At 32.1% G+C, this 22,748-nt stretch overlaps 3 protein-coding genes across 3 annotated transcripts; all 3 read right to left on the bottom strand.

The window, feature by feature from the left end:
• Positions 1-6: 6 nt before the first annotated feature.
• On the bottom strand, positions 7-780 carry LOC139882410 (transcription factor bHLH14-like; the record flags this gene model as incomplete). Its single annotated transcript, XM_071866735.1, has 1 exon — positions 7-780. A coding segment is annotated over exon 1 (774 nt), but the record flags the coding sequence as incomplete, so codon positions are not given.
• A 13,174-nt stretch (positions 781-13,954) lies between these two features.
• On the bottom strand, positions 13,955-15,181 carry LOC139882409 (uncharacterized). Its single transcript, XM_071866734.1, has 2 exons — positions 14,892-15,181; positions 13,955-14,711 (listed from the first exon to the last, which is right to left on the bottom strand). Exons 1-2 carry the CDS (start codon positions 15,179-15,181, stop codon positions 13,955-13,957), a joined length of 1,047 nt encoding a protein of 348 aa, XP_071722835.1.
• Positions 15,182-15,656: 475 nt separating this feature from the next.
• Positions 15,657-20,337, bottom strand: LOC139882408 (rho GTPase-activating protein 3-like). The gene is made up of 8 exons (XM_071866733.1): positions 19,868-20,337; positions 19,223-19,343; positions 18,989-19,108; positions 18,675-18,905; positions 18,148-18,580; positions 17,802-17,856; positions 17,213-17,271; positions 15,657-16,012 (listed from the first exon to the last, which is right to left on the bottom strand). The coding sequence occupies exons 1-8, from the start codon at positions 20,335-20,337 to the stop codon at positions 15,657-15,659; spliced, it is 1,845 nt and encodes a 614-aa protein (XP_071722834.1).
• Positions 20,338-22,748: the final 2,411 nt, after the last annotated feature.

Here is a 22,748-nt window from a genome sequence, read left to right as displayed (position 1 = left end):
TAGAGCATAGAACCATTGGTTCAGCTTCTCACGGCGTTGTCTCTCGGCCTCCACGTGGTTTTTCGGGCCGGGTTGGGGTTTTCTCTCTCTTTTTCTCGGATTGATCATTCGATTCGGCTTAAATAATATTGGATGGTCCGAATCAGTGCTCTCTGAATCCAAATCATCCGGTCCACATCCACTTTTCGATTTCCTCTGATCGTTAATACTAGTCTCTTCCGTCGGATCCGTGTTCGCAAAGAGATCCGACCCGAACAAACTCTTGACTTGTTGGATAAGGTTCCAATTCTCCACGATGACGTCATTGGATCCTAATTCGAGCACACCGCCGGACGTCGGAATACAGACGAGAGTCCTGACGCCGTGCAGGTGAGCTTCCTTGGCTCGTTCACAGTTGTAGGACTGAAGGTCTTGACCGCCGCCGGTCAACCAAACCAACGAGGCGGTCTTGAATGCCTTACCGAGCACGCCATCCCCAATGCAGAACGATCGGGTCAACGACATCACGTAGAACCATTCCTCGTCGCTGATATCGGCGTCCACGCTTTGCTGGTGGGTCCCAGTTAGCTTGGGACAAGTGTCTTTGGTGCCCCGGAAGTAGCCGTCTCCCCAAGTTAAGTAGAGGAGGCCATTTTCGTCGTTAGAAGTTCGCCAGAAAATTGCATATGCCCACCAATCGGCCCACTGGGTTTGGAGAATGAGTTGTAGCTTTTGTTGAAGAGATTGTTGTGAAGAAGAAGAAGAAGAAGAAGAATCGGACATTATTAGCTCTTCTTCCATTAACTACAGATTGAGAGAGAAATGGAATAATTTGTCGATCTGATTGAAACTTAATTTGTTAATAAATACCCAAAGTAAGGGGGGGTGTTGCCATTATTTTAGTTTAAAAATGTAAAACTATGTACAGAAAAAGATATACCTAAAAGTAAAGAAGCATTGAGTGCGAGATAATAGCGTACATTTACAAAAGGGGCAAAACAACAGAAACAGAAAACTAGACCTACAGCCTCAGAAAAAAAAAAAAAAAACTAGACCTACGATGAGTACTCATCCTAAGGATAAAATATTATATTATATTTTTTTATTCTATTGTTTGGCCATCCTTTAGATTCGATATCTATTTTTTTAGTGTGAAATATTGGGTGTACGTACTGTGTTATTATAAATAAACTATATCAATCATTTTCGTAGCTATTAATCAATGGGAAGCGTTAATTACTACTTCCCATATTTTTCGATACATGTTTTTAAACTTATTAGTATAAAAAAATAGAATAAAATAAAACATTTAATATATTTTGAATAGATATAAAAATCATATATTTTAAGATAAAATAAAAAATTTAAATAAATATGTATTATTAGACGGAAGAAAAAGTATTTATGATTTTCTTTACCGTGATCTTTTTACAACTTTGTTTTCTATTTCAACTTTTTTGGATGAAGAAAAAAATTAAATATGCTTTGTTAACGATTAATACTTATTTTTTATCCGTTGTTAATTGGTGGATGGGATTTATTTAATCTTTGTTTGCATATATTTTCTCTGAATATTTTATAATTCGTCCAAATAATTTGGTTGTGGATGATATTTTCGATAATACTTATAATTTTTATTTAATTTAAAAAATTAAGGCTTTCATTTGGGAGTTATCGTTAATTGATACAAACAAACTTAGCCACTTATATATTAATAATATTGCTTTCTGTACTTAATTTTTATTGTTCCTTCGAAAAAAGACGTGATTTGAATGTATATCCTCATGAAAAAAAATGTTTGAATTAATCTACTATGGATATGTTTAAACTTGCGATCGTGAGGATTTTTGTTTCATTTCCTAAATGTGGACCAGCTGAGTTTTTATTGCTCTATTGAATGGAGTGGCTTGTGTTAGAAATTCTTACCGAAGAAAACTTTTAAGATGTAGCAAATTTCGATTAAGACTTGGCAAGATAAATCAAAATGGATGCAATGAAAGAATCCGTCAATATTTTTTGATGATCATGTTAAATTATTTTGTTAGATGGATGTTTATATATTAGAAGATCAATGTCTTTTAAAAAATAATATCATCATTTTGTGGCCATTATTATTGGTAGTTTTTCTCCAAGATTTCTTCCATGTTTTATTAAACACTTTTTGAGATTTCGAAGCAACAATGACAGAAAAAAATTCTTATTATTTAGAGGGAAGGATGTTGATTGCTTTCAGTGTAATATAGGCAAGTTATGAAAAGGTCTGACTTTTGAATAGTTTTGAAGAACGGAAAAAAAAAAAAAAAAAAAAAAAAGAACGAAATTTGAAAAATATTACAACTTTTCTGGTTGTATAGGGTTCCGGAATCGAGGTTAGGTTCAAAAATGTTCGGGTGAAATGATCCCCGTTTTGGATCGAATGTTATCAAAGAATTTTTTTTTTTTTAATAATCAAAGTAATTTTACGATGTTTACTTTCATAATATGTAAACGGATCACAAAATATTTCCTTCTTGCCATAAACTATTTTAGTACCAGGTTTGGTTTCTAGGATCTTGCGACCTAAATCCTTTGCCTAATTAATCATTTAATTTGATCAATGGTTTGAACCATTTATTATTCGGTGCATTAACTTGCATAGCAATCATGTTTTCTTATGTTTTGATTTAGTTCCAATTTATTAAATCACTAACAAACTTAAATTTTCTAAAAGTTTATGGAGTAGTATGAACTATGAATAACTGTATGTTTAGAAATATATGCGATGTCACTGCTATAGTAACTGAAAAAATTAGGTTGAGTATGCAAGTCTTTTTTCTAATTAATTATTTGTGATAGTCCAACCAAGATTACTATATCAACATTCTGCTCCTAGGCACATATGAACAAGTGGTAAAACCATCCAATCACTCTATAAAAGTGCATCCATTTTTGAATTTATGGCAGTTTTTTAGCGAGCAATTTTGGTTGCGTCCGCAACTCAAAGGGAGACTCGTTGGTTTAATGGAAAATTCTAATCAGGCAGAAGCCTATGCTAGCTGATATCCAAACTGGACCCATTTTGCTGGCTCTACAAAAACCATTAGTAAGGTCTAAATTAAGTCTGTCGACCAAGTTCAGACTTTCCATTGCTTACCAAAAGAAAGTTTTAGGAATGCCCTACCCTAGCAATAACTTCCTAATATGTGTATATATATATATACATACAGTTGTATAAATTTGTGTTCCTACACCCCTTCCCTGCTTAATCAAATTGCAAAAGCTAAATGTAAGAACATTAACTAAATTGAACAGCCATAAATAAAATAAAACGCTAATAATTTAAGTGACCAATTAGAGGCAATTAGTAATGTTTCCATTTCCGGTAGTGTCAACAATAATAGCATCATATATAATATATATCGAATCTGACGTTAGATTTGGAGCAAACATAATAATCATCACTTGTATATGTTAATTTTTTTGATGGCGATTTTTTATAAATTAATAGAACAATAAGTTGAGTAGCTAGGCTATTTTTTTTCTTCTTCGACTTTATATAAACAAGTCGGTGGTCCCGTCCGTTGAACAGAAAGTCCGTACATTTAAAAATTAATAATTTATATACATATATTATATAAAAAATTATTTAATAATTATTCATATTAAAAATTATTAAATTAAATATTATATAAAAGATAATTATTATAACTCTATAGCAATTATAATTATTTTGATTTTATTTCAAAATCTACAGTCTTAAAAATATTTTTTTTTCCAAAATAATAAACATACCAAAACGTAAAAATTATATATCAAGATTTTATTTCATAATAAAATTTATAATTGCATCTAATCAATTTTGGTGTTCATATTGCCTGAAAAATAAGATTTTTCCATTTTAATTAAGAATAAAAAAAAATATAGACGATTTTTATTAGAAATAATAGTTTAATAAAAAAAATTAGAAAAAAATAATATATATTATATTTAGGTATAATTTTTTTAATAATATGTTCGTTTGAATAGGAAAAAAATATGCATTTTTTAATTAGAATAGAAAAAAAATATAATAAATTTTAATTAAGAAAAATTATTAATTGTTTGAAATATAAGATATGTCCGTTTTAATTAAAAATAAGAAAAAAATATAGCGTTTTTTTTATTAGGAATAGTAGTTTAATAAACCAATTAGAAAAAAATAATATCTTATATACAATAGTGACATTTTTTCAATTTTAAATATGTTTCAATTGCAAATTGTTTTAATAATATGTCCGTTTAAATTGGAAAAATGAACATGTGTCCATTTTAATTGGAAATAAAAAAAAAAAAGAATGTAATACATTTTTATTAAGAAAAATTGTTTAATAAGAAAATTAGAAAAAAAAATAATAGTGCATTATAATTTGATTAGGAATAATTTTTAAAATAATAGATAGAAAATTGATAAGGAATAAAATTATTATATTAGAAAAAGATAATTGATAGAATTTTATTAGAAATCATTATATTTTTATTGTGGTTTGATTTTTTAATTAGAATAGGAAAAAAAATATCATTCACTTAAAATTATAACTTTTTTTTTGTCAAACAACAAATTTATTAACCAAAAAGACACACAGCCTGAGGGTATACAACTAACAGCTACTTAAAAATTCTCAAAAAAATCAGAAAGTACAACCTCTAATTGATTAACAAATTTTGAACGGTACCATCTGCTGGTAGCAAGCAGCACTGATGCACGGATTTTCTCCACGACCTGTCTCGTGCATCCATTACTACTCTGAAAGACAATGTTGTTTCGTTCCGACCACCAAAAGTACACAATAGCAACAAACATAAGCCTACACAATCTAGCCAATCCTGATTTACCTGTAGCTTTCCTGATAAACCATTGCAGTTCCCATCTCCAACATTTAGGCAAACGCTGCACTCTACAGAAAGGCGTAACCTTCAACCACATAGTTCTAGAGAAAGCACAATCAAAGAACAAGTGATGCAAAAACTCATCAAGTTGTCCACAAAAACTACAACCTGCATCAGAGCATACTCCTCATCTGAACAACCTAGACTTTACTGTCAGTCTATTGCAAATAGCTAGCCATAAAATCATGATATGTTGTGGAATTAAACTCTTACTCTAAACCAAACGAGACCAGGAGACTGTAACATTATGAACACAGATGGCCTCATAACCAAATTTAATAGTATAATGACCTGAAGAAGCAACCGACCAACATATGGAATCCTCCAAGTTATTTGAAAAAGAAAGTGTACGCTCCAGCTCCAATGCTTGAGAGATCTCTTCAGTGATAAGTATAGATAAATTCCATGTCCCATCCTTCCAAATATCATAAACTTTCGTCTCTTTTTTCACATCAGCATCACAGAAGTTAATATCAAAAAAAATATCATGAAGAGCCACTCCATTGACCCAAGGATCAAACTAAAATGAAGCTTTTGACTCTCTTCCAAAACTGTACTTGTACCACGGTTTGAACAACGATATGAGCTTCAATAGATTATTCCAAGCAGTACTTGAATTAGGCGGCTTGCTTACTCCCTAATAAAACTTAACTTTGACAATCGCTTTTTAAAAACCCAAACTGCCCAAAGTGAAGCTTTATCACACAAAATCTTTCAAATCTGCTTTCCTACTGCAGCTTTCTTCCAGCATTCCAAGTTTCAAAATACCAAGTCCACCTTCATCCTTAGGGTTACATACATTTACCCATGCTATAGGACATTTCCTAGAACATTTAACCCTTGACCAAAGGAAAGATCTACACTTGCTATCAATCAATTTGATCACAGCCTTAAGAATTAAGAAAGCCATGCACCAATAAATTTGTATATTACGCAACACTGACTAGATTAACTGCAATCTACCAGCATAAGATAAATTTTTAATTGCCCATTCACTTAACCTGCCATAAACCTTTTCCACAAGCTCTAAACAATGCTCCATCCTCAATCTGGCTGAGATTAGAGGAACACCAAGATACTTCATAAGTAGTTGTCCTATAACAAAACCACAAGACTGTACAATCTGGTCTCTATCCCTATATGAACCTCCACTTAGAAATACAAAATTCCTTTCTTCATTTACACATAACCCATAAACTAGCAAAATCGGAGAGACCTTTTATCAACCATTTAACAGACTCAATATCTCCCTGACAAAACATAAATAAATCATCCGCAAAACATAGATGTGTTAACTTTAAACTATTACAACCACGATGAAATTTAAAGTAATCAAGAGAATCAGCTAGAGAACGCGATAAATACTCCATAACAAGTACAAATAAGAGTGGAGATATAGGATCACCTTGGCGAACACCCCTCTTTCCTTCAAAATACCCTTCAACAGCTCAGTTAATCATCAAAGAGTATGACATACTTATTGTACAAGCCATTATCCAAGTAATGAAGCGTAATGGAGAATCAAGTCCCAATAATACGTCCTCAATAAAGTCCCAACTAACAGAATTGTAGGCCTTCCTTATGTCAACTTTAAACGCACATTGTAGTCTTCCCAAGTCCTTGTGATAACCCCTAACCAACTCATGAGCAACTAGAATGTTATCAGAAATTACCCTATCAGTGACAAAAGTTGAATGGAGGGGACTTATTTGTACTGGCAGAATTTTGACAAGACGGGCTGTAAGAATCTTCGAAATCACCTTGTATAACACTATACAACAAGCGATATGCTTATAATCTTTAAGGCCTTAGGGGTCTGGACATTTAGGAATGATTGTCAATAAAGTAGCACTAAATTTCTTCGCCATACATCCACTAGAGAAGAAAGACAAGACTGCTCTAGTGAAATCTTCATTAATAATATCTTAATTTCTTTTATAGAAATAAGAATTAAACCCATCTGAGCCTGGGGCTTTTGAGGACCCTAAAGACTATAAGACATCCCTAACTTCAACTGCTGATAAATCATGATCAACATAACAATTCTGAATAACTGGTACACCCAACAAATTCCTATAAAATATGATCAAGTGTGCACTAATGGTAGTCTGGTCAGTACAAATGACACCAGATGACAACCTAATACTAGTTATGCCATTTAGTTATGTCATTTCGAGCAAATTCGAATTGTGAAAGAATGAAGTATTAGAGTCCCTAAACTTCATCCAATCTACTCTAGCTTTCTGAAAGTAGAAAAAATTATCTTGCTCCATTAATCATCTTAATACAAACACTAAGGCTCTCTCTTCATTCAGCAGGAAAGAATTCAAAGGGTCTCGTTGTAACTCCCTCTGCACATTTTTAACTAGTGCCTTCGTCTGGTCCGCCTTATCTGGGATAGCTGAGAACTCACGACGATTCAAGCCTTGAAGAGCCCGTCTCACAGCCTTCAATTTATGCTAGAGAGTAAACATAAAAGTTCCCTGTATATTCTAACTATGGGCATCTCGAACCAGAGAGTTAAATGTGGGATGAAGCATCCACATGTTGTAAATCCTAAATGACTTTCTCCTCCCCCTATCAAAATCTCTTAAGTGGACAATCAGAGGAGAATGATCAGAAATACCTGGCTCAACAACTTCAATAAACACACCAGAGAAATCATCACGACAACAAATGTTCATAAAGCTATGATCTAGCTCGCACCAAATTCTATCCACATCATCTTGATAATTGGACCAAGTAAACTTGCTACCTTGACTTGTAATTTCTATTAACTCAGTGTCATAGATACATTGCTCAAACTCCTAAGTATCCACAGGCCTTAACGAAGCTCCCTTAATCTTATCAGAGCTTCTAAGTATAGCATTAAAATCCCCCTTATAACCCAAGCACCAGAAACATCACACTCCAAGGTATGTAGATCATTCCACAAAGCTATCCTGTCATGAGCATCATTAAAACCATACACTACTGTCCAATTAACCAAACACGAGTCTAATAGTAATTTGTAGTGAACCCATTGAGCATTCAGACAAACATCAACCACCTCAACGATATTAGGATCAAATAAAATCTAGATTCTGCCTAAAGAATAGTAAGAACCATTGTGTATTAATTCCCACTCCCTTATCTTACGACCTTTCCAGACTTTCACAACATTACTACTTTGTACACGCGTTTCCAACACACCACGGGCAATTAAACGTTTTTCCACAATCAGATGCCTTACCCCCGATTGTTTTAAGGGGGAATTTATCCCCCTAATGTTCCAGCTTCCTAACATCTTCCCTTTTCAGGGACATATCCTACCACACCCACTTGCTTATCCAGAACAGCTGTAGGATTACGAGCTCTAATATGAACCTTAGGATGAGATGAACTGCTTTTATATTCTACACCATTATCAGACGAAGGGACACTCTTACCAGTTTGAAACGATACTACCATCTTCTTCTTACCCTTTGGAGCTCTGTTCTTTCTCTTGGTAACAGGGGTCCACGCGTTAGCCTCAGCTAATGTAGGGACTTCTTGAAATTCTGCCTCTAAATTCTCTACAATCTTTGCCCCTATCTGAAGAGAATCCTGTACAATTTCATCTTCAATATCTAGTGCTTAAACAAAAATATTACCTACAATAAGAGCGGTTCCCCCTTTCTTACCCCACACATGAGCAAGTTTACTTTACATTTCTCCGTCAAGTGCCCTAGTTTCTTGTATTTATCACACACAGATGGAACCCACTCATATTCAACATCTTGGAAGAAATGTCCATCTCTATCATCTGCTATCCTGACCTTACCAGAAAAAGGCCCTATCACATCCATAAGCACCTGGATTCTTGCAAAATCAAAACGTGGATAGCTTGTTGTAACTTTATAAGCAATTAATGGAGTACCTAATACACTACCTATACGACTAAGAAAATCCTCACGCCAAAACACCAAAGGCAGTAAAGGCAACTTAACCGATATTGATACCTTGTCCACTTCCTCAATTGAAAAATCCATGACAGCTTTCCATTCCTTCAATAACAGTGGATGGCTATTGAAGGAAAGGGCGCCACCAGTGAGAGCTTGAACCTTCGCCTTTTCCGATTTGAAGTTCAACAAAAACAGATTCTCTTTGATTAGAGGCACACCTAACAACCCAGATGCACCCCATCTATTCATAACAAACGATGTGAACTTAAGGAAACGAGGCATATCACCATAGATGAATCCAATCAAAGCGTTTTGCCATTTTTCAACCTCAGATACAACTTCCTCATATTTGAATCGAACGAACTTCACTCCATTCTCCACCATTGGAGGAATATAACGCAGTGTATTCGTAGCAGAGCTGGACATATTATCTCAAAAAAGACTAAACCAAGGACGATTGAGAGTCTCCTCCACCACTGGTAGATTCGTCCCAACAGAACGAGACACAGAATTATTAATAGGCGACATCACAACTACAAACTAAAGAAGATTGCAAATAGAAATAAGTCCCCTCCGATCAAAAACGGCCGATCGCAGCTATCGCTACTATTCGTCTAGAGAGACCTAGAAACGAGAGCATTCTTTTTTTTCAATAAAAAAATTATAACTTGAAAGCTAATTAAACTTAAAGTTTTAAAATACATGTGTTAAATTATTATTTGTTAATAAAATGTCATGTGTTGGATATTGATTTGACTATAAAATTTTAATTCAATTTACAATTAAAACGAATTTAAAATTAAAAAAGTCTCGCTATTATATATAAAGATTCTCCGATTTATCCCTACATTAGCCCCCATTGATGATGCAACATGTGAGACTTTCCAAAGAGTTAACCTGATCGATATCTGTTGGTATGGGATTTTGGGTATCTAACCAACTCTGTTGAGTCAGTTAAGTTAACGAGACATGATCATCTTATATTTGAAGTATATTTTGTCTCCCTCCAACGTCTATTCTGGTGTGTTTTGACATAAAAAACGAATGCATCCATAATCATAATCCCGATTTTGGAAGAAATATTAATTTCATTCCCAAAAACACCTTCACAGAGAGATTTTTTTTTTGGTTAATAACTTTTCGTAATTTCTAGAATGGGCTAGGTTGATTCGATTTAGTTTTTCGTTGGTTCGATTAGACCCTGCCACATATATTACTAGAAAGAAATATTTAAGTCAGTTTCAATTTCTTACATATGATATTCATTAATTTCTAGCATGCAAGTAATAAAATAATAACTACAAGACTATTTTTATTGCGGCTACCATGTGAAAATTATTGACTGAAGTTTATTTTTAAATTAACCTGTTAACTCAAACCACGTGATACACGAGTTAGTTTTGTGGAGAGTATGCTCTTTTTCTTTTTCTAATAAACTATGTTGTTTTTGACAAGAATGGTTTATAAAAACATATACTGATTTTTTTAAAATCTAGTAAAGGTATATAGATAGGTATCTTTCAAAAAAATTAATCTTTCCATATTTTTGGAAGGATGGCTAGTTAGTTGGCACTTTGCTAACTATTATTTTATTCTAATATATAATATAATATCCTGTCATGTTCAATGAATTTGGAAATGTCAATGTTGATTATGTCGTGATGAATTACCTAGGATAAGATAAAGTAACGTGCGTATACAAAACATATTTCCTTTTCACGAGAAGATAAAGAAATTCACCCAAAATCAAAATTTATTAAATTTATCAGACGAAAAATTGTCAAAATTTTCGTTCGATTTTTTTTAGAATCCATTAGACGGGGAATTTAGTTATATTTATATTCTCAACAAAGTTTTAAGAAATATACTAAATAATATTCTACCCTTTATGAATGAAGTATTACTTTTATTTTAAAAAAGAAATTATTTAACATTGTAAAATTCACAAGTGATACCGTATCAGTTCAAATTCTATAAATTAATAATGTCAAGATCGGAAAAAATTATTAATTTAGAGAGTTATTATTAATTCATCGATAAGTTAATAATTATTAATTTAAAGAGTTTTTAACTGATTCAACGTAATTCATATTTCCGTATAAACTAAGTAATTATACTGTACATATCAAATAAAAAGGCAAATTAGTCTATATCTCTTAGAATTACGTTGCAGCAAACCTTAGAATTCAATAGTTGTACTGTGTTCTTACTTGGTGGTAATGACTCCAAATAGACTTGAACTTTAAAGGAAAACAGACAACTATTGAATCATATTTAATAGAATGTAATTTTTTTTTTTTTCAGTTTCGATGAATTATTAATTTATGATTTTCTTGGAAACAAAAATTATAAAAAAATCTTCCGAAAAATTATTATCTTATTATTTTATCGAATTTTTAATTTTTTACATTGACCTAAATCAAGACCAGATAAATTTATTATTTTGAAGAGTTTATTAATTTATCGAGTATTAATTTAAAGAATTTCTCATTATTGTTATTGTCATGGCAAACTGGTTGAATTTTTTTTCTTTTAAGGCCCCCAATCCAATGGTCTGTCTTTGGCATAGCATATATATTTATTCCAATTGGACAACATCTCTGGTTTTAGGCTTGAATTAGCCTAAATAAGGGCGTGTGGGCTTCAGGTCGAAATCCAAACCTGGTTTATATACAATACCCAAATCCGATTCTTGTTTGCGAATGTGCATATAAGATCTTGGTGCTGTACAACAACATCAATATTGTTCTTATTGAAAAAAGACGCACTCGAAAATCTAACAAAACCAGAACAAAAATAAAAAAATTCACATATTACTCACTAATAATAAATAAATTCAAATATTTTAAGTGACCATTCGAGGTAATATTTCCATTTCCGGTAATAGTGTCGACTGTCGACATTACTTAGAGCACCTTCTCTTTAGGTCTCAATTTTGACATGTGAGAAAAGTTGGGACCAAATTTTGCATTGAAATAAAAAATTAAAATCTTAATGTGTCATTAAAAAATGCTGAATTTTCTCTCTCAATTTCTAAAAGCAGGATAATCCCAATTCCTATTTCTAACTTTTTTATATTATTTCATCCAATCACATTCTTTCTATCTCCCACCTTATTCAAAAAAAGCCATACATACATACCCCACTAACAAACATATAATACAACTATAACATATTTTAATTAATTAACAACAATAATAGTAGTACGTAATTAATTTAAACTTCAAAAAATATTATAAAAAATTTTGGAGATGTTGCGTAGGTTTTTTTTTTTAATTAATTTTGGTTCATTGCAATATACCCGAGATGTTCCTTTTATATACGTAGATTTTTTTTTTTTTTTCATTTCAATCTCCTATATAATTATTTTTCACAATATATGTTAAAATTTTAATTATTGATAATCTAAATATATGTCTTTTTTAAGATAATGCAATATACAAATCTCAAACAATAACGATATCAATATTTTATATAAGCAATTATATTAAATATTTTTATATATTTTATATTAGAGTTAGGATTATAAAATTTAAAACTATGAATTGTCTCGATTATATATCAGTCTCGATTTTTTTCTCTCACCATTTTAATATCACTCATGTGATATGAATCGAAATTTTGAATCGAGACTTCCGATGCAGATGTTCTTGATACTAACTAAGATCAATATATGGTGATTATAACGTTAGATTTGGAGCAAATAAAACATCGACCTATTGTAAATCGAATAGCTAGCCTATGCTAATAATTGTAAAGTCATGATTCATGAGGTACTTCTGATATTTACTACCTCCATCTTTAATTAATTATTATTTTAATGTGATAATTAATTAAGATGGAAAGAGTATTTCATATACTATTGTCCATTTATTCTTTTATGGCGAGATTTTATTTTGAAAGATATAATATATGATGAGAAGGCGATACGGTAAATTGGTAATCATTGGATATTGGGATGGAAGAAATGTTAATTTCTTAACTTTAAAAAACTATACTTACTACATTCGGTCCTTAAACTTTATCTGGTTAACCAACAGTAACTTTTTAAATTATATTTACTAACCACGAGATTTTTGAACTGGTGTAAGTTATAATCATCGAATTCTTAATGTTAACTCTTCGTTAACATTGATGACTTATTTACTAACATCCTGTTAGTTTTCATACGTGTCAAACTTTCAATTTAATCATGAGATCCACGTCATTTAATTGAATCGAATAAAATTGAAATGAACTCAAACCACACACTGAATCGAAGTGAACCTAATCTAGCAGTCAACACAATTAACATTAAAAATGATTGTACTACCCTCATCTTCCTCCTCTGCTTGTACCAAAATCAATCGTAAACACCACAAAATTTATTTCCCGTGAATTAGTTGTCAAAATCCCTATGAATCTGTATATTAGCAATTGATTCTTTGTCAATTTATTGGTCTTCACTCTTCACACGAGTCAATTTTTGGGTCTTCACTCTTCACACAATTCAATGGCGAAATTCCAAAAAAACTCACCAATTTTTGGGTCTTCACTTATCCAGACCTAGTAAAAGTATCAATGAAAGGCATGAACTAAACAATACTAAATTTTTGAATGAACACAAATCTCATACTCTTGTGGGGCTATTAATTTCCATTCCCTTAACTATTCAGAAAAAAAAAAACTATGAGTCAGACCAGGGGTGGATCCAGGAATGGAACTCGAGTAGGACCGAGAGAAAAAATAGTTGAAATAAAATATAATTTAAGTATTTTAGCAAAAATAATGGTTATTGATTGAAAATATACTTACATGTCAAAAATTAAGACACCTAGTTTTCATGTCACGAAAATCATTCACAATTGATTATACATCAATAGCTTCAGCAATTTATTTCTCGATATATACGAGTAAAGAATCAGAGAGGAATTCATCTGTAATTTTGTTACAAAGCTTGTTCTTAAAAATGTTCATCGCTGAAAAAGATCGCTCCGTAGTAGCGGTGGAATCTGGAAGAGTGAGTATAAGAGTCACTACTCTATATACGAGAGGATAAATCGAAGATTTTCTTGTACTTACCATCAATTTACACAAATCTGAAATGGTGGATAGTTCTTGAAATTCTGGAGATTCTATCATATGATCAAAATGCTCAAATTGCACCTTTAATTGCCCTTCTCATGTCCAGCAAAGTCTTGAGGATAATATTTATCCACCAATGTGCAAATGTCATCAATTCTAAATGAATTACGCATCTTCTTTGGATCTTTAGCTGAACTAAGAGTAAGTAATTCCATCGCGTGATCATTAAACTTAATATTTAATTCATGTAGTTGAGTATCGACCAAAGCATTAAAAATGTCCACCTTATAATGGTGCTCCATAGTAATATCTTCTTGCTGATGATGAGCCCTTCCTCTTCTTGAAATATAATGATCATCCAAATTTGGAACAACTATACTGACAGAATCACAAAAAGTATTCACATTCTTGATTAAATCATCCCATCTTTTATCTCTTAATTCTTGAATCATTGTCTTGGTAGATTTAACTACATCCATTATATTTAGTATATCCTGAGATTTAAGTTGTAAAGTACGGCACAACAAGTCTGTAATCTCAAGAACTTTCATCACGAGATGTAAAGTGAACACAAATTCATAGGACGTTAATACCTCATATGTTGTATCTGCATTGGCACGTTGAGTTGAAGTAGCTCCATCATCAATAATGATCATCAAGATTTCACATGTTGCACTGAACATATTGATTAAGCTGGATACTGATCGCAAATGTGAACTCCACCGTGTATCCCCAACTCTTTGCAAATTACAAACTCGATTAAGCCCTATTCCACTTTCAAGCTCATCCATAACAAGCAAATGAGCAATATTCTCAGCATGTGCAGCTTTCAATTGATCACTGCGTTTACAGGAAGCACCAATAATAGTAATGATAAAGCTCAACTTTGTAAAGAACTAGTGAATGAGGATAACCTCCTTAGAAGCAGCAACTAGTGCAAGTTGCAAACGATGTGCCATGCAATGGACATAATGAGCGTATGGAAAAATGTTCAAAATTAAACCTTATAATCCATTAAACTCCCCTCTCATATTACTTGCACCATCATAGCCTTGTCTTCGGATATTCTGCACATCAAGATTGTGTTGTGAGAGTACAAAAAGTATTTCATCTCTTAATGTCGATGTAGCAGTGTCTTTAACATGAACAAGCCCAAAAAACCGCTCTTGCACATATCCATTCTTATCGACAAATCTCAAGATAATAGACATTTGTTCTTTTTTAGATTCATCTCGTGCTTCATCAACTAGTATGCAATATTTAGCATACCCAATCTCTTCACGAATAACTTTATTTACTCTTCCTGACATGGTGTGCAAGATTTGCTTTTGTATCGTAGGTTAATTGCATATAGCACTCTATGGAGCGTTAGCTATGGACGTTGACACATCCTCATTGTAAGTAGATAGTAAATTAAGTAGAGTTTGAAAATTACCTTACCTTTTTGATTCTTTGCGCCCATCGTGACCTCAAAAAGCACACCCTTGAAAAGCAAGTCATCTAACTGCATGGACTGCAACTTTTATTCAAACTCTAGTCTCTTTATCTTTATGAGATGCATGCTTCTCATATCTTCTTCTAAGATGTGCAGACTGAATCATGAGATCACTCAATTTACTTTCATCAATTTGATGACGGGATGTGTGATCTTTTTCAATATGTGCTGGGAATGCTTATTTCCAATTCTTCCAATTTCGAAATCCATCGACAGTGAAAGCATTTGATCCGGAAGGACCATTTTCCTGATAAATAAAAAACACGGAAGACAAAATACAACATTTTTGGTTAGAGAATATTCCAGCCACGTTGGAAATTCCTTATACCATTTCGATTGAAAACTCCTTCGATGTTTTTTCCAGTTTTCGGATATTCTGCGAGAATGCATTGAAACGGTCCGGCTCTAATATAAGCCCGTCGAACTTCATCTTGCTTATTGAAATCATACTTCCATATTTGTTGTCGTACACCTGGATCACGCACTAAGGAATTGATATCAAAACTATTATTGACATTAGTTGCTTGAGATTTAGGAATTGGAGGAGCACTAGAATTTGGATTCTCAACAAAAGGTGGAGTTTCCACTTTCTGACGCTTAGGATCAGGTTTCTTGAAAAAGTCTAGGATTCCTTTTTGTTTTTCATCTATAAACAAAAATAAAATTTCACATAATTGATATATGAACACATAAATGGATTCAAAAACTCACACGCATGACAATATATTAATTAGATTAAGATCACCATTCAGGTCTACTGAGAGTCACCACCCAGACTCACTGGTTAAAACTTATTACAACTTACAAACCTACCGTAAATTGCACAACAAGCTGAACACTTGACTTGAAATAAGCAGCTAAGTGAATCAAATATTCCTTAGAGTAGAGTTCAGAAGATAACCTTAACCTTATATTAAAAATAATGAACAATAATCGTAATTAGAATTTAGAAATAGACATAAACAGAAATATAATAAATAATCAAATATGTAATTCGAATTGTTTTGGTTCATTAATCGTACCGTATTTTAATCGTCAAGTTTAATTGTAAGTTTGTAACATAGATCGTCTGGCGTCGCTGCAAAAACAGCAGCAAAAAAAAGAAAAGAAAACTATACGATTGAGTGATACTTGCTTAATTAATTAAGCAATCAATATTTTTCTGGGTTGGAATAATTAGTTTTATTGGCTGGAATAATTAGTTTTATGGACTAAAATAATTGGGTCTAGCTGAAAGTTTAATTTAGATTTTAAAAAAGAAAGGAAAATGTCATTTCCATTAATTGAATCCAGATCCACCATTATGCTACCAACGCCTTATGTCATTACGCTATAACTGATTTTTTGAATCTACCTAAAACCCAAATATATATATTTTTATTTTTCAAGTGTCTAATTATATATACTTCATTTTTTTTTCTCGAGACGGATAGGACCCTGGTCCTTCAAATAATAATGTGGATCCGTTCTTGAGTCAGACTCGATAAAATTTGATCAATTCTCTTTTTTGTTCTTAAGATAAAAAATTGAACAAACAATTCGAAAAGAAAGGCCATGTTTTGCTCCGTTATTGTTTTCTCAAAGGAATTTTTTACGAATAGTTTAACTTCTAGACAAAGACTCTAAATGTAACTTATGAATAAATTGATTAATTTTTAAAAAGGTTTAAAATTAAATTAAAGAAATACTTAAATACCTATGTTCTTCTACAATCGAAGGAATTCCTTTTCTTCTCTCTTGCTCCAATCTCTAACTACCTCTTCCTCCTCCACTTTCATGGCTACCGGATTCGAGATGACTCAAAAAAACTCATTTTCATTTCCATTACAAGAACTTGGTCTCTGACCAGAACACAATAAGAGCACCCATATAGGCTTACGCGGTGGCGGAGCCATGCTACTTGTGCTGGTATCACATGACACCACACATTTTTTAAAAAATTTCAAAATAATTTCTAAATTTTTCAATCATTTAAAACCATCTTATAATATTGAGTCCACAAAAGTGTTTATCACTATAAGACATAAAGACATAATTATAAAAAGAGATAAATTTTAAGGATATGATATTACATATGTTTACGATTTCTTAGTAAATTTTTAGGATCTAATATTAAATAAAATATGTTTAAGGTTTTTTAAATTATCATATATATATTTATACATAATTAGTATTGTTTAACTTATTAAATACTAAATATTAGGCATTGAAAAACTATTTTTCCGTAGGCTCATGTTTAATTAGACGTTATTTAGATAATAAATGACATTTTTATAAAATTATAGCTAGTTATTAATTGAATTTCAATAGTTTTAAGTTTGATTTCGTCTGAAAAACTTCACGGTACGATATAAATTTCTGCAACCCTTAATGTTAGAATCTTATATTATCATTTGACCCATTACTCCTCGTCTTGGCTCCGCCACTAGACTTACCGGGGGATGGCTTGGGAGAAAAGAAAAGGAAAAATGAGATTTATGTGTTGTGCAACTACAACAACAAGAATATAAATATTAGACAATATGACACATTTAAAAAATCTAACAAAACCAGTAAAAAAAAATTGACCAATCCCTCGTAATTATTGTCCTTTCTAAGTGTATATAAATAAAGAACAGCCTCCATCCCAGCATATTTTTTCGACGAAAATTAATCACATAGTACTCATTAATTAATGGAGTAACATCTAATACCTACGTACACAAGCAAGGAATTGTCCATTTTTAAACATGTAAAATGATAGATTTTAATTTAACTAGCTTATTAATTACTACTATTTACAATATGCCTTCTTGGACGGTTTAGTCAACTGAAATACAGGATGCCTGCATAGCCTCCTCACTCCTTTTCTCAAGCTAAGCCAATTATCTCCGCCGTCGTGAGCCGGTGACGTCCTCCCTCCTGAATTTGTCACGGATTCTTCTTCTCCGTCGTCGTCGCTTTTCCTTCGAAAGCTCCACAGCCTCTCCTCCGACGATGACGATTCTAGTCTACCCAACGTAGCAGTCCTCAAGAACTTATTTGTACACTGTAATTTCGTAGAGGGCTCAACCGTCTGTTTACAAGATTTATCCTCGATTCTTAAGTTTGATAGATCCACGCACTTTTCTGGAGTGGCTGCATCTTTTCTTTCCCTAAGTGTTTTTAAAATCAATGTCTTAAGGAAGTTCATTACTTGTACAGCGTGAATTAGTGCAGTCAAAGGATCGGCCATCTGTAAATTATAATTATAATAAACTTATAAATTTTTTTCGACTACAATTAGTGGAATGATGAAACAAAATTAAAGTAAATCAATGTATATATACCTGGGTCATGTTGGGAGCAAAAACCATAGCAATGTTATGAGAATTCATCTTGTTGAATTGCTCGTGTTCCACAACGTCAGCCATCAGATTGATAGCCCAGTCGAGAATTGCAGATTCCGTCGGAGGAAGAATCTTTACAAGTTCCGTACAGTCCTCTTCGGAATTGCTAATCATCACTTGTTCTGGTGCCAGAGAATCTAACACCCCACCCGGAAGTTCTCTAAACCAAGCCTACATATATATGTAAATTTAGCTTTAACAAATGGAAAGAAAGATTTAATGAAGAAATTAAATGTGGAATGACATATATGTACCTTGATCAAACCTGCTAAGCAATGGACATCAATTCCAGTAGGCACAATGCCTTTATTCAACTGCTCGCGAACATCCTCTTCTTGGCCATTCTCTGCATTTATCCGGAATATTCCTTCTGCCTGATCAACCAACATGTAAATTAATTATAAATAAATAGAGAATATTCAGTAAAGAGAGAAGTTAATAGAACAGTTTAATTAACATTATTATGATCATGTAGTATATGATCTTACTTTAAGACCTCCTTCTACATAGAGATGCTTTTGCATCATAAGAAGAATTGTGGGGACACTGTTTCCTCTTGGATCATACGAACATTGCATCGACTTTGCTGAAACTCCAAACACACTAACACTGCATAATTAATAATCAAATATTATAATTAACGTGTGAGACAAGTGATCTAAATTTAGCAGCCCCCAGAACAAGGAACATTATTCTAAGATCAATCATCGAAAAATTAAATTATAATCAAGCCATTAATTTTTTTTCCAAAGTAATAGCCCATTTTGCAATAATTAGATCAATTCGGATAAAATATGAAAATCCACTTTGATGATGAACAAGGTAAAGGTACTACATAAAAGTATAACATTAACACATCTGCTAGAAGCTGAATACTACCTCCGTCCTTAATTTTCTATGTATATATATTTCTTATATATAAAATTTATATAAAAATTATGACATTTAATTAGGAAGAGAATAAGAAATTTTTTATCATCATCAATTTAGAAATTCCTTATAACAACGAGAGTGAGTTTTAATTACATGGACTATAATTAGCAAGTTAATTTCAATATTAAAACAAAACAAAAAAACTCCGATCGAGCTTTTTAAATAGAAATAATGTATTAAATGAAATTATTATATGAAACCTGGCGCTGGGGACTTTCCGGGGAACTTCAGGCTCGAGCTCAGATGGTAAGCCGAGGAAACCATTAAAGCGGTCGAATGTCACGTGCGACACGTGCCTGACTTCAGTCGGCCAGCTAATATCCATCGTGTCATCTCTCTCCACGCTGCACGTGACCAGTGACTTCCTCAACACTGCCACCAGAATATCCATCACCGCAAATCCATTATCTCCACCACCACCGTCACCGCCGTGCTGACTTGAATTACCGTTTTGCCCTCGACCTATGAACGGAGCTGAAATGGGGTTTTCGGTAATTCTATTATTATAACCAGTGCCATCTTCTTCGTCTTCGATTTCTGATTCTTCGTCTTCTTCTTTTTCCTCCTCTTCTTCCTCGTCTTCGGTTCCGTTATCGTAATACGGAATCGGGGACGGAGTCGGGTTGAGCCCGAAAAATCCACAAGACTTGGATCGAAAGAGACGAGTCATGATTATAATTTCAGAGATCGAAATGCAGAGAGATTGGAAAATTGACGGTGATTAAATGAATCGAATTAAAAACAGAGCAGAGACAGATAGCGAAGAGTTAGTTGAAGAAGAAGAAGAAGAGATATGGATATGCGAATGAGTGAGTGATGGAGACATTCGGTTCTCTTTTTGTTTGTCTTGGCCTGGTTGGTATGAATTTCCTCTCCTTGTTCGATCATCTTTTTATAATTAAATTAAATTAAAATTCATCTTTTGTTTTCGATAATAATTAAGTAATCGTAATTCACCAGTATATATACTATAAAAAAAAAGGTAGAAAAAGAATTGACAGAGAAAGGAGTATGTATCGTATAGGTAGCGAGACAAGTGGAGTGGAGAGATGAGTCGAGTGCGACATAATAAAAGACACGGGGGAGTTTCTGTGATATCGCACTTTCCACTTTTCAATGTACGTTACTATGTGTCTGTCTGAAATCTATGTTAGGCTGTCAACCTCTTTTTTTTTTTAAATATACTCTCACTTCCGTCGGTGTTTGATGTTTTGAGTTTTTTAAGTTGATTTGTTTCTATATGAGTTTAGAGTAGATTTTTTATTAAATATATATTTATGTGAATGGATTTAAAATTTTAAAATATCATGTATTTTATGATAGAAATAGTATTTTTTTTAGTGTCTTTTTAAAAAATTATTACTGAATTTAAATGGAAAAAAAATAAAATGTACATCTATACATAAGTAATATCAAATTCGACATTCTTCTTTAAAACGAGGAACATTTCTACATTTAGGAAATCAAGATGCAGCCTAAACATTAGACATTTTCGTCCAACAAGTGTCGAGATATCATGAATGAGTTGGATAAATTTTATTAGAAATTAAAAAAAATTGTCTCTTATATTAGCGGAAGGTCTAAAAACCAACATCTAATTAAAAATAGAGATGTGATATATTTAATTTTTTAAATTTATTTATGTTAAGTGTGTGTTTGATTAGTAAAATTATTGAAATATATATATATATTTTAATACATAAATATTATGTATTCATTATTATATTTTATATAATTGATTTATGAATTTTAGAAAGCAATTATCAAAAAATCGATTTTAATATAATTTTATTAAAGTCATTTTTTACACAATCAAACAGACGTTACAAGAAAAATTTAAAATATAAATATATTTGTCCCATGACTATTTTTGATTCATTGTTGATTTTCAGGACTTCTGCTTGTGCTGGAGGAAAGTTTTTGCATTAAGAATTTGTTCTTAAAAAAATATACATTTCTACATTTATGCCGATAATACTACATTGCATTACGATGTAGTATTCCTGAACAAAACTCACCCCATTAATTAACTCAAAACCTTACTGTTATTTTAACTAAACTTAAATATTTGGAATTTTGACTAGTCTTACATGAAAGTGGTTCCCTGCCGGCTGCCGGCTGAGTTATTTTGCTATCTTTATATGGAAAAAGGATATTAAAAGGCTTAATGGAATACATGGGATGCAATTTGGCAGCAAAAAATGTAAATCGATCGCCCCTTTTTCTATAAACTAATTGAGGACATATTGTGAATATATGATTTTGGAATAGAGAATCTGGATCTACATATGGATTCTGAAATACTGCATGTGTTGTTTTGTAATTTAGCATAATTTCACATGAAGACATGGAGTTGTTCCTTGCTTGTTCCCAACCTAAAAGTCCTGGCCCTTCTTTAATTTTACTTATTGCTATAATATTTTGCCCTTGTAATTAAGGGATATATACTGTTTGATTGAAAAAGGTTCCATTTATAAGTACCAATTAGTTAGGCTACCAAAATCAGAATTCTTTTTTAATTTTTTTACTAATTATGAACAAAGAAACAGAAATGCTAATGAAATTAATGTTATATTCAATATCATCCTCTTATTTTATATCCTTGAAAATGTAAATAACCACATGGTCATACATTTCTAGTCTAGTAATCATTCCAATAGACTAAATTAAGACAACAGTATAAAGAGACTCATCCTCCTTTAAACTCACGAAACTCATCAATTATACTATTGATGAATTCAGTGGGTAAAAATAAATTGAGTTAAAAAATCAGATCTCAATTTAATTTTTTTTGCAATAAAATCATTAAAAATGATGAATTGTTACAGCCTGACGTTGATCTGACTGTTGAAGAACGGTGGTAGCTAGTATTACATGGTCCCAATCAAGGTGACCATATTTGACAGGTTCACATGTAGGCTGCTTCCAGATCACAAGCTTACACTTCTTGTCCTTTTAAGTAGTACTCTCAAATAATAATTAATTCAACCCTAAAAAAACAAAAAATAATAACTTAAAAACAATGGTAGTTTTATATATTTTGCTGACGGTGAAGGAAATTCTAATGTTACACTAAACTAG

This window comes from Rutidosis leptorrhynchoides, unplaced genomic scaffold (assembly GCF_046630445.1).
Source record: "Rutidosis leptorrhynchoides isolate AG116_Rl617_1_P2 unplaced genomic scaffold, CSIRO_AGI_Rlap_v1 contig266, whole genome shotgun sequence".
Lineage (NCBI taxonomy): Eukaryota > Viridiplantae > Streptophyta > Magnoliopsida > Asterales > Asteraceae > Rutidosis > Rutidosis leptorrhynchoides.
The sequence above is the reverse complement of the archived record's forward strand: the minus strand, read 5'-3'. Positions and strand labels throughout refer to the sequence as shown.

Coding starts and splice junctions, on each gene's coding strand:
- LOC139882409 (XM_071866734.1), bottom strand. CDS start 15,181: ATGTCAGGAAGAGTAAATAAAGTTATTCGTGAAGAGATTGGGTATGCT. Junction 14,712..14,891: donor GCAAGTAATATGAGAGGGGA/GTTTAATGGATT, acceptor CTGTAAACGCAG/TGATCAATTGAAAGCTGCAC.
- LOC139882408 (XM_071866733.1), bottom strand. CDS start 20,337: ATGACTCGTCTCTTTCGATCCAAGTCTTGTGGATTTTTCGGGCTCAAC. Junction 18,581..18,674: donor TTGCTCCCAACATGACCCAG/GTATATATACAT, acceptor TATAATTTACAG/ATGGCCGATCCTTTGACTGC. Junction 16,013..17,212: donor GGTGCTCTTATTGTGTTCTG/GTCAGAGACCAA, acceptor TTTTGTTTATAG/ATGAAAAACAAAAAGGAATC.